Below are 15,962 nucleotides of genomic sequence, written 5' to 3'. Positions count from 1 at the left end.
ACGACAGTCAATTTTAAATTTCATTAGTAGTGGGAGGGCGTGTTGTATCACATGACTATCAACATGTCGTTCTTCGGTGGAAATCCTTTTGCAACACCAGTAGGGCAGAGAATAGGTAATTATGCTCAAATTTGGTTGAATGAATAATAATCTGATTACGTACAAGAAACCTGGGCGCTTTAAACTATCCTTTGGGAATTATTTTCCATTTAAATCGGTGCTATGTATCTGTCACCATTCCCTTTAACAAGTGACTGTCTGAGTCGTTAATTTTGAGTCAGCTTATTCCTATATTGTCGGAAATATAATTGATATTTTATAGTACTTTAGAATTTGTATGGCCCTTGAGGAAGAAGCAGTAGTAGCAATAATACGAATATACTTAATGTTATCGAAAACGCTCTGTAATTGTTTTTTGGACGACTTCACTGCTTAACAGTTACCTTGTTATGTAAATTGCGTTTCTGCCCACCCACCCTTTTGAGATGGATTTTATTGTCGAATTTAGTCGGATATGTATGAAACAGGAGTTGGGTCTTATTTATTTCCACGAAGAACCAATTCTCAGCCATAGTTGATTCATTAACAACGTTTTTATTTTCTGCTTTATGTTGTAGTACTAGAGAAGTTACTATTAAAGCGATGAAGTACGGAGAGGCTGATGACTTATCAGCTTTAAGAGCTTAATCAGTTTCCGAAATGATATCCAAGTCCGGTTATTGGAACTGGTTTGCTTTTAATCGCCCAAGTATAAAGTCGTCCAGTCATTGTGTTTCGTCAGCTATTGTATTTAAGTTTTCCATTCTGTTTTTAGGATGCGAACCCTTTGACAATTGCGTAAATTTCATCGTTCTTCCAATATTAGGCGTAGTTTCTCAATAATTTCAGTACAGCCTGCACAGGGCATGTACTTCTGCTGCAAATAATTGACTCGCGCCCCTAAAATGTGCACTATGCAGCCTGGCAGGCACTCGAAGAAAGATATTTTTATATTAGGATTACTGTATCATAGAATCGTATTTATTTTGTGCATAATGGAAGTAAGGTCTTTAGGGAGGCATGAGCCCATATTGCCCTTATTTTTTCGAATGGTGCAACGAAGTCTTCCAAGAGACAGGAACTGGAATGAAGCTCGCCGTTTCAGGAATTAGGAAATAAGGTTTCCGACACTTAACTTTTTCTATGCTCTAATTAATCGTGTGATTCCACCAGACAAGCATCTCGCGTGTTTTCATCATGGCAGCATAAAAGAACAGAAGAAACTTACGCTAGTGAAATTCGAAATGTATAATGAAAAAGTCTTAAAATGAGCTTATAAAATCCACATTCTAATGCCAAACATGATTGTCGTAAAAAGGGAGATTTTATTCACGTGCAATGACAGCCTTATTATTTGAGATTTTGTATAAGTGATAATTAAATAATATTAAATTTTCAAACAATGATTGTTTACATTGATTGATGGTATAGTATTTAGCGGGAAAAAATATTTACGATTGGACGCGTTATTAAATTATGTAATCCATTACATAAGTCGTCACTCACATTTTGTGGGGCTTTCATTTGTTTGCAAAAACCGTACACCATGTGTTTTTCCATTGAATAGAAATATTTTAATGGACACAATGTAGTACCAACATATCTTAACAAATCACGATCCTATGGAAAATAAAAACCTGTATAATGGTCACATCACCTCAAATAATAAAAAATATTATTTAATGTAGCCGTTCATTTCTCTTGCTATTTTTATACCATATTTTTATTGCAGAAAAGGGTAGCTTAACTTGAGCATTGCCTTCTTAATTTTGTAATTCATTGAAATTATTTCTATTATGGTATACCCCATTAAATGTGAGCATAAAATACATAGTGATGATTTTATTTTCCACAGAACAAGCTACAGATGCTTCCCTTGCATCAGAAAACTGGGCCCTCAACATGGAGGTGTGTGACATCGTGAATGATACTGAAGATGGACCTAAGGATGCTATTAAGGCCATCAGGAAGAGGCTGCAGCAAAATGCTGGCAAGAATTACACTGTATTCATGTACACATTAACTGTAAGATATTGTCTCCTTATTTTTCATAAATGCCAAGTAAAAGCTAATTCAAATGATCGTTACTTATGGTGGGCTCATTGTATCACATATACTAGGTCTTGGAAACATGCGTAAAAAACTGTGGAATGAGATTTCGCATCCTGGCATGCAACAAGGAATTTATTTTGGATCTTACAAGACTAATAGGTAAGATTTGTGCTCTGTAAATTAATGAAGTGTACACTTAAATATTATTAAATATATATAATGGACAACATTCATGGAATGTGAAAAATTGAAACTTATGTCATGTCTCTTGATTATCTGTGTCAATGTGAACATGAGGACAACTCAGAAAATCTAAAAGTTGGATAATGCAGAATAGTTATTTGGTTTTCTTAATTAAAGAAGTAAGCTTGCCACTTGTATGTTTTGACACTGTATATTGCCCGTTTACCTAATACTTTAAATTAAACTACTGATTAAACAACCAAGGATTCAAAAGCATGTGAATTTTTGCAGTAACAAAAACATTCCTTTGAGGTGCACCAAGTGTAAAGCAGCTATTATGTTGTTGGTTGATAGAGACCCTTGTTGGCTGAAAAAGACCGTTGGTAAATTGAGAGTGGATAATCAAAAGTTAACTGAACTTAATTTTAGATTTTTAAAATTATTAGGCTCTTATACATTGAAAATATTTCATTTTTGCTAAAAATAATGTGCAGGTAATACCCTTTTCACTTTCTCATTTGTCATTAACACTTAGTGATCTGTTGAAGCTATTCTATTCTTTTGGTGATTAAGTATCCAGCTATTTGTTTGATTTTTTTGAAGGCTTGTTTTTCTTGTCAATGCTTCATCTTTTTTTCATTCTTTTTAATAGGTCCAAAATATGACCCTCCGAGAGCAGTGCAAGATAAAGTTTTGAGCCTAATACAGAGCTGGTCTGATGCTTTCAGCCATTTACCTGACCTGGCGGGTGTTACACAAGTTTACCATGATTTAAGACAAAAGGGAATTGAGTTTCCAATGACAGATCTGGACTCCATGGCACCAATCCACACCCCTCAGCGGGTAGGCATTCTATTTTATTTTAAAGCTGTTGCATTGTGGATCAGGTTTGTATTTTTATAATTGTACTTTTTTACTACCCTGCAAGCCATCGCTAGGGTGTGTTGCAGGGGGTGAATACACATTACTAACTTTGACGTGAATATTTTTCACCTAACACGGTTGGACAAATTAATTCTGATCCCCTATTATAAGTGGAAAATAACCAAAATAATTTTCGCAGGGTAAATTAAGATTACCATTCAAATGGAAGTCTGAAGGAATCATTATTTAGTGAATCCTTGGCTTAAAATGATATGGATATTGGCTTATGATTAGTAAATAGTTTTCACATGTTTTGTAATTTAATAGATAATTTCTTTCTAAAAGATGCAAATGATTCCGACTATTGGCTAAAAAATATTTCACATAACATTTCATATTTAATATATTTCTGTATAAATGTGCAGTTCATATGGAGACCACACATGACCCAATGTTCATGATTGTTATGAAAATAGTTTTTTTCACTGATACCTATAACTTTCTAAATTTGATACTTTGATGGTTTAGGAAGGGTGTAAAAAGAGACGTTTCAGGCATGATATGGTGGAATATCATAATTAATTAAAATTAAAAATTGGCAATTTTTAATTTTAATTAGTTAGGGTGTGTTGTGATTCTTGCTTAAACAGGCTGGTTTCTATTTGGGAAATTGATTTAAAAGTTGGTTTATTGAAGTTCTTTAAATACAGGAAAAAATAAGGGAATTATGTGATTTAAAAAAACTAGAAACACAGTAATCAAACTGAAGGTCGGTTTGGTAGGTGATGGTAGAGTTCACCCAGTACTAAGCCCGACGGCGTGTGAAATCCACACATCAGGGTAGGGGGGCCAGTTCCGTTCCCTGTGCCGGTTATGGTTTCGGAGGAAGATCTGGTACCTGAAAAATCACATACCTTGGGTAGAGTTGCAATTGCCCAGAGACATGCCCGGGAATCAAACCTGGGCCCTCCGGTCAGTTGTCTAACACTCTACCCTCTGGACTACCGCGACCCACTTATGGACTTAATTAAAATGTTTTATTGAAAAAACCCTGATATTTACAGTAATAAACTAAGATGTGAAACAAATTGGGTGAGAATGAGTTGAATGTATGCACTATCTAGGGAAGGAAATTACTCTGTAAGTAAATGTACACTATCAAAGATTAAGCATGAAAATTAATTATTGACCCAAATAGCATTCACAAGAAAGAGAAATAATACATATAGGAATATATGGTAAAGGTATTTGGCCTTTGGTAGCAAGTTTAGACATAGGAAGAGTCATGCTGATAAGGATAGTTTAGGTCCAGGAATACTTGATAGTGAGATAAAAATTACATTAAAGGAAATAAAATCAACAAGGTTATGGGGGAAAATGACATCTCTGCAAAACTAAGTGTGGATAGAAGGAAGATTTGTTAAAGAACTCATTCAGAAAATTGTTAAGGAAATAATTTGGCCGGTAGACATTAAAATATTAGCATTAAGTCCCATACCAAAAAAAGGGAAATTCAGCTGTATGTGGTCACTGCAGGACTAAAATTTGATTTCACTTTCAGCTTAATACTACTCAAGTTCATCAAAGGAGTGACTGGAGGTCAAATGGTTTGGGATTGACCTTTTTTATTTGGGAAGAGTTACGTGCAGTGCTAGAGCAGTAATGAGTTACTGATGGGAAGAAACAATACAATCAGGATTCATTGTGTTTATTTTTGAGGTGTTCAATAGGGTAAATTGGTTAGAATTAATTTGTGTATCACAGAATATTGGAGTAAATTAGAGGAATAGGCAGCTTATACTTAACCTGTGTGTACATGTGTCAAGACTGCTCGGTTACATGTAGCAGATGAAGAATCAATCTGCGCAGTGATTGCAAGGGACTGAGGAAGGGGTGCCCATTATCGCCCATTCTATTGAACTCATTTGTTGAGGGAATTGTAAATGAGGCATGGGGAGAGCTTGTGTTGAGGAATACATAAAATCAGTTGGTTTTTCAGATGATCAAGCTTTAGTTAGTCAGTCAACCAAAGGATTATAATCATTAGTAAGTACATTTGAAAACCAGCATGCTTGGTATGGGATGAGAATCAGTGTAAATAAAACAATGATTATGAGGTCTTTGAGAAAGAGGAAGGCTAAATTAAATGTTAAAATTAAAGGGCGTAGACTGGAGTAGGTGGAACAGCTTACCTATCTTGGTAGTGTTTTGGACCTATTTGGTCAAGGTAGTAAGAATGTGAGGAGAAAACTGTGATAAGCAAAGAAGCTTTCATGATGAGGCAATGGCAGGGATGTGGAGTATGAATGGAATGTAGGATTAGCAAAAACTTTGTTATGGAGCTTGATTTTCTATGTTGTGAAAACTTGGTCATGCAAGATGTTAGGCATAGATTTGAGGCTATGACTGCAGTACTAACTACATATCGTGGTAATTCTAGTTAATACTTTGAAGACCTTTTACCTTGAGCTGTGATTCTCATAGCTTACACTCATTTGCACAGCCACTCAAATTTTTCAATCCTAGATGGTAAGAATGATGTGAACCAATTCTCATGTTGTTTTATGGAGGATATGAATATTAGGAAAATGCTGAAGGTTAATAGTTAGCGTATAAGCTCTAAAAAATAACTGCAGACATTTTTCAGACAATCTCATTTTCTGTAATTAATAAAATTTTTGGTTGAAAAGATTTTCAATTTAATCTCTTAATTTAAATATTTCATATAAAGAGTGTCCCAGAGCCTGAAATACCGATTGACCGCCCGACGGAGGCAGCCAACCTGGCAGCAGCTACTGGAGCAGTGATTCCAGGAGCTGGAGTTGTCCAACCTGCTCCTCCTCACCCCCAGGTTCAAGCAAAGCCTCCAGCTCCGGCAATTGTGGCTGCGACTCCAGGATCACCTACAGCTGCTACCGCCACTCTTTCACCAGAACAGTTAGCCAAACTTCGCTCTGAGCTGGAGGTTGTCCAGGGAAATGCCGCTGTTCTCAATGAAATGATGGCGGAAATGGAACCGGGGAAAGAACACCCGAGTGATTTACAGCTCCTCCAGGTGGGTATCTTAATTGAAATCCATGGCATGCAAAAGCTTCTTCACATTTTTTTGATGTGCGAGTGGGGTTTTAATTCATGGCCAAATGACAGTTGCAAAGTTTTTTGTTTTACCATTCAACTAGTCAGAAATTGATACGCAAAAGATGATAGAACAATTGAATAAAAGTGAGATAATTTGCTAATGCCACCTATTAGATTCTTTAACCCTGTATTGACCTATTTTTCTTATTCAAGTGTTAAATTAAGCATTAAATATGAGCAGTGTTTGGGTTGGTGTGGTGAAACATCATTACATAACAATGACACTCTTCTCTTATTTATTCTGACTTGCTAAATGCATATTTCAGTGCTTAGGCATCATTATCAGGTGCATAAGTGGATTTGGACACCTAATGATGGTGCCTAGGTGTTGAACTGCTTGTTAGACTAAATGACAGCGCACTACTTGTGTTCTCATTTTTACGGAAGTGCTGGTGTTCAATCTGGGTATGGGAAAACTGCAAATATTTAAATAATAGTATCTTTTTAACCTTTTCTTCTCTATTATTAAACATGGGACACCTTGTTTACTATCTGATCAAAAGCTTTCATAAGTTATCCACCATTTGATGAGTCTAGTCCTGGTGAAAATGAAGATAAAGTGAAATGATATGGATTTGTATTAGTATCTATTAGATGTGCCCTTAAAAATGGGTTTTATGCGAATCTGATAAAAATATTGATAATGTACTATCAAAAATAAATTTATGATAAAATAATTAATGGCGGAAAACTGTGGTCTACTTTTCACTCCAGTCACCACGTTCATATGGTTTTCTTGAAGCTGGATTTTTAATTGAAAAAATTCTCTGGGCATATCCTGAAATGGTCTGGAAACAATTCTAATATTCCTTTATTCTTTGTTGGAACCAGAAGTTTTACGTAAAAGTGACCATCCACAAAAGACTTATGCAAGTTACTAATCGTGAAATTTATTGGAATGAGAATCTAGATCTTGTTCCAATCAAACTCTTGGGTAAAATGGTGGCGATATTGAAACTGCAAAGACTTTGAAATGGAGAAATGAGATCAGTGTCCTGCTTGCTTTTATACCTAATGTGAGACAGTTGTCCGAGGAAAGTACTTTGTACATGACTGCTGCATTTGCCAAATATTAGTTGGTTCATACTTATCAGTTCCACTTGGTATCCCTAATGCTAATATTTCATTGTGTAAAGTTTGTATGTAGAATTGTGGGAGGCTTATTAGAATGTCTTCCCTTGTCATCAGAATGTATCTCTGAAGTTTTATATGAATGTTGAGTTGAAAAAATTGAAGTATAATTACTATATAACCTGTGTACCATTCCCCACTGTTTTTTTATGAATATCACTGCAGGAAAAGTGGGTGCACTTATCACACAAATCCAACCTTTATCTGTCTGCCCACATAGGGGGTTCCCAGTGTAGATGAGTCAGTTCCTCCTCTGCCTCCTAGGCCCCAAGGCACAGCATGAGATTAGGGGGAGGAGTGTGTTATTTGCTTGCCATTCAAGGCAATCGGGCCCTAGATTCCTAACTAACACACCAATGTGTTGTGTTCACTTTATGCAACTTGTTTTTTTTTCCATGGCTACAGTGACATTTTGAATTTGCTCTGTGTTCATTTGTGTAGAGTTTGGTATAGTTCTTAAAATGTTTAAGTGCCAAAAGTGCTTTGAGATTTTCCTGTCATGTTGGGATTTTTCTAGAAAACATGGCATTAAAGTGCAGTTAGAAAGTCAGTGATAGTCAAATATTCTCTTTCAATCCCTCGTCCCTCTCCGCGGGGGGGAAATTCCTGCTACCTGCAACGTTAGGTCGCATTCTTTGCCTTTTACAGACTCTTTGGGGGTAGAGTGTTTCGTGGTGCATTTTCATGTGGTAGTGATGTTTCAATTTCTTGCTTGTTGTGTCCTGGCTTCCATGCTGTAGGATGGCTTTCGTGCTGCATCATGGGGTGCAGTTTTTTAGTTGTTTTGCGGTGTGTTTGCATGAGTATTGGATGAAGGGGTTTTTGCATGAGTGTGTGCGCTGCTGTGGGTGTAATTTTCCGTGTTGTTTTTTTGCATGTGGTATTTTTCCTTTTTACGGTTGGTGACCTAACACCCCCTGCCACACGCCCTTGCGGCGGCTTGCGGGGTATTATGTAGATGTAGATGTAGAAATAGCAGCAGCAGTAGTGGAATTTCCTCTGACAGGTCTCCTGCTGCACTCTCCCAGCCCCAAAAGAATTAATTCTTTCTACGACTTACATAGCATTAATAAAATCTGCAGTGTACATTTTGATTCAGAAACTGACATTATTTCAATTTAATATTAATGCAGAAATGAAGAACATTGAACCATCTTTGTGCATAATGAATTAGTGAAAAAAATGTATCTGAAATTTAATTGCAGCTTGAAAAATAATCTTGAATTAAAAGTTTGAAAGTTTTGCCATAAAAATTTCATATGAAGTGTAAATTATTGCTAACCCTTTCAAAAAGTAATAACAATGACTACCATCCTCATAATGCATCATTTTCACATATTGTAGGCTTTATTTCGAGGCAAAATCAGTCTCTGCCATTCAAATCAGTCATTGTGCTGCTAACCACGTTGCATTAATTGAAAATCTTTAAGATATATCAGGTTTTTCACCATCTATGAAGACATGTTATGAGACATCAATTCAAATCTTAACTCAATTTATCTGTTACAGGAGCTGTACTCAACTTGTCGTGCTATGCAGACACGCTTAGTAGATTTGATTGGTAAAGTGGCCCATGATGAACTGACTGCAGACTTGCTCAGAATAAATGACCAATTGAACAATCTATTTTTGCGGTAAGTTGTCTAATATTGTACGTTCTAATAATTTGGCAATACATACAATGTTGAAATTACGTGTGAGGTCAGGATTATAGAATTTGGTTGAATCCTTTCATGAATTCAACAACTCTCAAATTCAAGTTTTGTGGATTGCGTGATTGCCATACCATGGCAGCAACACTCCAATGATACTTTAGGATGTTGGATCATAGTTTTTGCACTGATCATGGTCTATATTATATTACTCACTATTGCTATAAATTAATCCTTCAGAATTTGAGAGCATAGGCAAAAATTCATGTGTTTATTGAACATTCTTTGAACACTCATTGAAGAACTTTGTTACTATCCTGATCCTCTCATTAACATGCTTTGAAGCTACCATAACAAGACTGTATAGCAAGCATATACTGCAGGTACTTATTTCTAGTCCTCTTGATTGTGGATGAAAGTAATAAAAATAAAGAATTAAATTAGTTCTGCTAGTGAGGATAGAAGCAATATTTGCTTTGTAGGACTGGAAGCTTCCTGAAAGTATTCTATGATAATTAGGTCATTGTAACTCCATTCATTAAACTCAGGCGCATTGATACTTAGATTATTTGTGCACTGTCACTGTCATATTATGGCTTTATATGAACAAAAACAGGTTGTATATCACTTATGTAACTTAATATTTCTTTACATTTTAAGATAACAGTAGAGATATTATCATAATACTGCTATCATTCTATGTCTTTAGACGATTGTATCTCTGGACAATTGGGTGTTGTAATGATATTCAGATTTTTAATCCTTAAAAATCGACTCTTTGCCGTTTCCTTTAGCTACGGACGATTTGTGAAAAATAGGGAAGCAGGGAATCAGGCGGCTGCTGCCAGGCAAGAGGCTAGTAAAGAAGCAGATGAGTCATTGATTGACCTCAGTGAAGAGGCTGCAGCCACCCCCCTCCCTGCTGCTACTGGAGGCCTTGGGAGTAAGCTGGCTGGCCTTAGTAAGTGAATAATATAACTTGTGCTTTTTCTGTGGCTTTGGCTGGAGCTGGCTATCTATGGCAAATTAAATCAATATGTAATCTTTCAGAAAAGCTAATATTGGAATGAAAGATAAATTGCTGCATGTTTTGTGCAATGGAAAAAATTTTCAGCAAAAAAAATATCGTATGTACAGTGAAAACTAATGTTTGTGTTTTTGAAGGAGCTCATGAAAAATTTGTCAATTTGAGGTTTACATGAAATTGAGATTTGAGGAAAAAACCCTAAAAAGTACATTTTCATTATATATAAATAACATCATGTAGGATTATCATAAAATGAATAATATAAGCAACAAAATTTTTTTATACATGGGAAGGCCCAGAAGTACCCAGCCTGACCTAGAGATGGAGGTAGTTGTTTGAAAAATATCACTGTATTAGAAAGTATGCAATCAATAAAGCCTATGTTTCAAGTTTGAAGATGCTATGCTGATTAGTATTTGTTTGGCAGCCATCAATAGTGAACACTTTCAGTGAATTTCTAAAAATGGAGAAAATGGTCCTCGTTATGTCATACAATACTTTCATTTGGAAGGCCTCAGCCCAACCAATATGAAATCTGAACTGGATTCTACTCTGGGTGAGTCTGCTCCTTCATTTACGACAGTAAAATATTGGGTAGCAGAGTTTAAACGAGGCCGTACGAGCCGTCAAGACAAGCATTGCATTGGTCGACCAAATGAAGTGACGACTCCAGAAACCGTGAAGAAAATCCACAAAGTGATCCTGGATGATTGTCGACTGAAAGTGCGTCAGCTAGTAGACACAGTAGGCATTTCAAAAAGTGTGGTATTACGCTAATTAACTGAAAATTTGGACATGAGAAAGCTGTGTGCTAGATGGGTGCCTCGTTTGCAAGCAAAACCATTGTCATGAAGATGTTTCAATTGAGTGTTTAGCAAATTTTTACAGCCACAAAGCAGAATTTTTGCACCGTTTCATAACCATGGATGAAATATGGGTCCATTACTTCACACCCAAGACAAAAAACAGTCAAAACAATGGATTCAAAAGGGAGAACTGGCTCCAAAGAAGGATAAGACAGCTTCATCTGCAGGCAAGGTCATGCATTGGTTTTTGGGATGCACGTGGGATAATTTTCATTGAAAACTATCATTGACTATCTTGAAAAAGGAAAAACTATCAATGGTGAGAATTATGCAAACTTATTGCAACGTTTGAGCGAAGAAATCAAGCAAACACAGCCGCATTTGGCTAAAAAGAGTGTTGTCTCATCAAGACAATGCACCAGCTCACAAATCCGTAATTGCAATGGCCAAAATTCAAGACTTAAGTTTGAATTGTTACCTCATGCACTGTATTTGCGAGATTTAGCCCTCTCGGATTATTTTCTGTTCGCAAACTTGAAAAAATGGCTCAGTGGTCAAAGATTTTCCACCTGCGAAGAAGTGATGTCAGCAGTTAATGGGTATTTTAAGGTGCAAGACTGTTCTTATTATAAAAAGGGTATTGAACTTATTGAATATCATTGGGAAAGGTGTGTAGAGCTGATAAGTGATTATGTTGAAAAACAAATACATTTCTTTCCAAAATAGTTGTTTATTCTTTGTTGGGTCGTGTACTTCAGGGATTACCCTGGTACAGTCGGGTGCAATGTAGGTAAATGCAAAAGGCCTATTTCAGAGACTTTTGGAGTGTGAATTCTCTTATGGGAAGGTATTCTGTAGTCGTCATTAATAGTTTTAGAATTTCAAGCCACTGCTTGATTTTCTTATTGTTATTATCTCTTGACTTTTTAAAGCAGTATTAATTAATATTTAAATAAAGGGACATGTAACTAAGGCTTTGGTATTAATTTGAGTGATTAAAAATGACAAGCTCACCAGAATATAAGCATTATGTTTCACAGTTTGCGATTCCATCCATTAAAGTCCCTCTGGCTTTCCTGGAAGTCTCTGTGGTGTAGATAGGCCAAAAATCTCCAGTGCTTCTTGGGCTCTTGAGACTAAGTTGTTTGGGGGAAGTATATTTTTTGTTTGCCTGCCATTCAAATCCATCAGGCACTACCTAGCACACACTAACATCCTTTCTGCAGTATGTCATGCTAGCTTAATACATACAGGTTTTTCAGCAGCTAATTTGACAGATTTACAAATTTTCCTGGTGTGACAGTACGTTGCAGCGCGCTTGCACTGAACAGGCTTGGTGGTCTGGGAGTCTGACCTTGGGGGGTCTGTACTTCAACACATGCCAAATACTAGTCTCTTCCGATACTCCTTGTGGAACTACGGAAAAACCAAAGGGATGCATCACTTGTTTTGATGCATTAAAACTAAGTGTAACGTTTTTGTTATTTTTAGGTATAAATTCAAACAATGTGACCTCCCAACTCAGTAGAATCAGCTCTGTGCCTGCTCAACATGGCTCACAGCAGAGGGGTGGTGCTGAAGGGGGAGCAGAAGGAGGAGTTGCTAGAGGTGGTGCAGTTTCTGGTGCTGCTGATGACACTGAATTTGACATGTTTGCCCAATCTCGGAATGTGACCTATGAATCAAGCAAAGCTGGGTAGGTGTTAATTGTTAAATTTTTCTTATTTTTTGTGATTAGCTTCTTGACAAACTGACCACTAAATATCAATCATTAATCTTCTTTGGCCCATGTTACTTGAGAATATGAATTTTAAAATGTTTGCAAGTTATCATTATAATTAATTCACTGGAATTAACTTGGCGCTACATTTAATAACTCGGAGAAAAACAAGGGTCAACCTATTCACAAGATAAAATATGGAAACTGTAAATGTTAAGGAGTTGATATATACATGAGTTAGTATGGTGAGACCTTATTGATACGAGGTACATTACTCATCATTTAAAAATTCAGAGGATCAAATTAATTCGACTTTGTAAGATCTGGATTTGAAGTAAACAAACTTTACAAATATGGCAATTGCTAATGTGATCTTTGAAACATCACTGCCCCTCTATGTCCATAAAATACTAAGTATATTGACCTGAAAAGTTAATAATGACTTTAGTTTCGTGTTCAGGAAGGATGCACTTACTTTCACAAGACTAGGGTTTTTGAAAAACAATTCCTTATTTTTTTTCTCTAGGTTTAATATTCAAAAACTTACTCTTGATTTAAAAAGTTTCTTCTGCTTATGCTATTTTTATAACCTCATGGAGAAAATTTTTCCAAGCAAGCAAACCAATTTTATATGCTAATATATACTTTTGAGCTGATGAAAATACTTCACTTCTGTAAAAATTGAATTTTTTTGTTTAGTTTTATTTATTGTTTTTAAATGAAAACATTCCATTTTGAAACAGCCTTTGGTTTATGAATACGTCTGTATAGATAAATCTTGATTTTGGCAAGACTTGAAGATGTAGGTAGATAAAATAACTGGGTAAATGTGCTCACTGGTAAAATCGTAATGAGAATTTACTTAAAATAAAATCCTTCAAGAAAGGTTGTTTAAAGTAAAATGCATTATTTACAAATAATGAATTTTATCATTAATTTTGGCAAACATTTTTGTCGTTGAAACTCATATTGCAGTGGCAGCACGTATAAAGACAACTTAGATCCAGACCAAACAACAGCTTCCTTAGGCTCAGTGGCTCAAACGAGATCACAACCGGTAAGTAAATAAAGGAAAAAAACATTAAAAATCATAATTGATTAGGACTTTAAAGTTCAAGGTATCAAACTGATAAGAAGTCGTATGTGGTTTTTTTTAGTTAATGTTCTTATACTACAACAATTATAATCCTTGATTTGTATTGAGGAGAACAGCAAAGAATGTTTTTTACTATAATTTTTGGTAAGCATAATAATTTAATTTTATATGATGCTGTATAAAATTAGCCTTCAGAAAGAGGTTTTCTTAAATGTTTATCTTTTCGTTCAAGTGGAGTGACAGGCTGACAGAATGACAACAGCAATAAATAGAATCTTGGTTTAATGAGTAATAGCCAGGGTACTGTTTATTGTCCTATGATTTATTTGTAAAATAAATTGAAAACAGCTAGACCCATGTTTGTGGTTTTTCTTACCACTCACAGTGGTTGTTCGATATTGCGAGTGATCTATGAGTGATTAACATTTATAAAAACATGGAAATTGTGAACATTTTTCAATTTCATTTGGTCCATTGCACTGTCCTGTCTCGTAAACAGATTCAAATTCAAATCCTTGGCATCACAGAATTTGCCATTTTTACTTGATTTTATCAAAAGCCGGAAAAAGTAGTTTGCACCAGTTATATTTCCAATATAAGAAGGCCCAAGTGAGTACAGTGGAACCTCATGATATGAGCTTAAGCCATTCTGTGATCTTTCTCACAAAGTGAACTCATTTAATGAAACAAATTTTTGCATAAAAAATAATGTGAAATATGATAATGTGTTCCTTGCCGAAAAAATTATGTACAAGGTTTATTCAAAGCTTACAGGTGCCTGTATGTATACATTGAACGTGGATCTTTTGCACCTTTTCTTCCATCATGGAATGAAGCAACTGGGAATGCATACTCGATTTAAAAAAGCAAAAATGAATTTCAATAAATTGTTAAATTATTTATGATATAGACATAATTTCTTGTACTAGGAAGCTGTCTTAGAGACATTTGTTTTTGCCGCTGCTTCAAAATTTAATAAAAATGCAACTCAGAATGGTCATTAAATAAATGTATGGGGCACATCATCTCCGCCTTATTCTGGCAATGCCTTGTATGCATGGTATGATGCAAAAGTTGACCCCATAACTGCCACATCACATTTAGCCTGCTGTTTTAGACCTCTTGAAGGCTCGTGGAGTTTCTGAATGGCAAACAAGCTGAGATTTTATTTTCAAATTGCCACTTGCATTTGTGCAAAATAGCAGCTTGTGATGGCCTTTCATTGCCTTATGGTTGGGCAATGCACAACTTCTGCTACTAAAATTTGCACAAGTGAAGGTTCGCTTTGGCCTCTTCTTCTCAAAGAGAACTATCTTGTCACAATTAAAAAAAATCCTGTGGCAGGTAACCCTAGGAATTTACGAGCTTTTTGAGGTCACTGATGAAGTTCTCTGCTGCCTCTGACTTTGAGCTTGCTGCTTTGCTATACCTCACAACGCTGTGGATGATGGTTCTTCTTGTTAACTTCTCGAACAATGAATGGATTCCCTTAAATACTTGTTCGGTCGTTGATGATTTTGACATCTTATTAATGAGGTCTGTGAAAATCACTTTCCCCTTCTCACAAATTATATTCTCATTAATGGTGTCGCATTGCAATTGCTTTTCATTTATGCATATGAGGAGCTACCTTTCAACATTGTTGAGAGTACATAACCGTTGCATAAATACTCTTGTCTATTTGAAGCATCTATCTCCTTAGTCTTTCCTGTGATCTTGAAGAAAAGAAAAAATCATTGTTTCTGACCAATTGTTGACGTCCACACTAGATCAGCCATGCTCACCTTGTTACTGATTTTGAATGAATTTACTTTTCATTTTTACTGTTATTTTTATTCTCTTATGGCTTTCTTCTTACAAATTTTTCTTTGGAGCCATTTTTAAATGCACAAAATATTATTAAATGGTGCACAGAAAATCACAACAATATATTTGAACACAAGTTTGGAAAAATGTGTGATTACTAGCAATGCTGAGATGCTAATGGAATGACTGCTAGAGAAAAACTGCAGTAGCAGGCATGCAATGAATAGGGGAATTCCCCTCTCTTCATCACTCATTATGCAAAAAGTCCTTCGTTAAATGAGTCCTCTTGTAGGCCAATATTTTTGCTTATTATGCAAATCACTCGCTGTGTGAGGTGATGGTTAAGAGAGGTTCCAGTACACATAAAATGGCCCTACGTTGGATCAGAAAGGTGTGATTTTGTTGCCCAAGTCTGACCCATATTTGAAGAATATATTTATATAAATAC

The 15,962-nt window shown here is 35.7% G+C and overlaps 1 protein-coding gene across 3 annotated transcripts in view; it reads left to right on the top strand.

The window, feature by feature from the left end:
- Positions 1–22: 22 nt before the first annotated feature.
- Positions 23–15,962, top strand: part of LOC139689445 (TOM1-like protein 2) — a 28,605-nt gene continuing 12,665 nt past the window's right edge. For 2 of the 3 annotated variants that reach the window (XM_071586582.1, XM_071586575.1), the window contains exons 1-9: positions 23–115; positions 1,895–2,064; positions 2,160–2,250; positions 2,927–3,117; positions 5,870–6,193; positions 8,917–9,041; positions 9,854–10,020; positions 12,384–12,588; positions 13,588–13,669. In XM_071586582.1, the coding sequence (XP_071442683.1) occupies positions 52–115; positions 1,895–2,064; positions 2,160–2,250; positions 2,927–3,117; positions 5,870–6,193; positions 8,917–9,041; positions 9,854–10,020; positions 12,384–12,588; positions 13,588–13,669 (1,419 nt within the window). In that variant the 5' untranslated portion in view covers positions 23–51. Of the gene's footprint in view, positions 116–815; positions 1,160–1,894; positions 2,065–2,159; positions 2,251–2,926; positions 3,118–5,869; positions 6,194–8,916; positions 9,042–9,853; positions 10,021–12,383; positions 12,589–13,587; positions 13,670–15,962 lie in introns of those variants that run through there. The other variant, XM_071586589.1, reaches the window with a different exon arrangement.

This window comes from Hetaerina americana, unplaced genomic scaffold, assembly GCF_022747635.1.
Source record: "Hetaerina americana unplaced genomic scaffold, ioHetAmer1.1.p SCAF_1, whole genome shotgun sequence".
Classification (NCBI taxonomy): Eukaryota; Metazoa; Arthropoda; class Insecta; order Odonata; family Calopterygidae; genus Hetaerina; species Hetaerina americana.
Note: the sequence above shows the minus strand (reverse complement) of the source record. Positions and strands in the feature narration are given on the sequence as shown.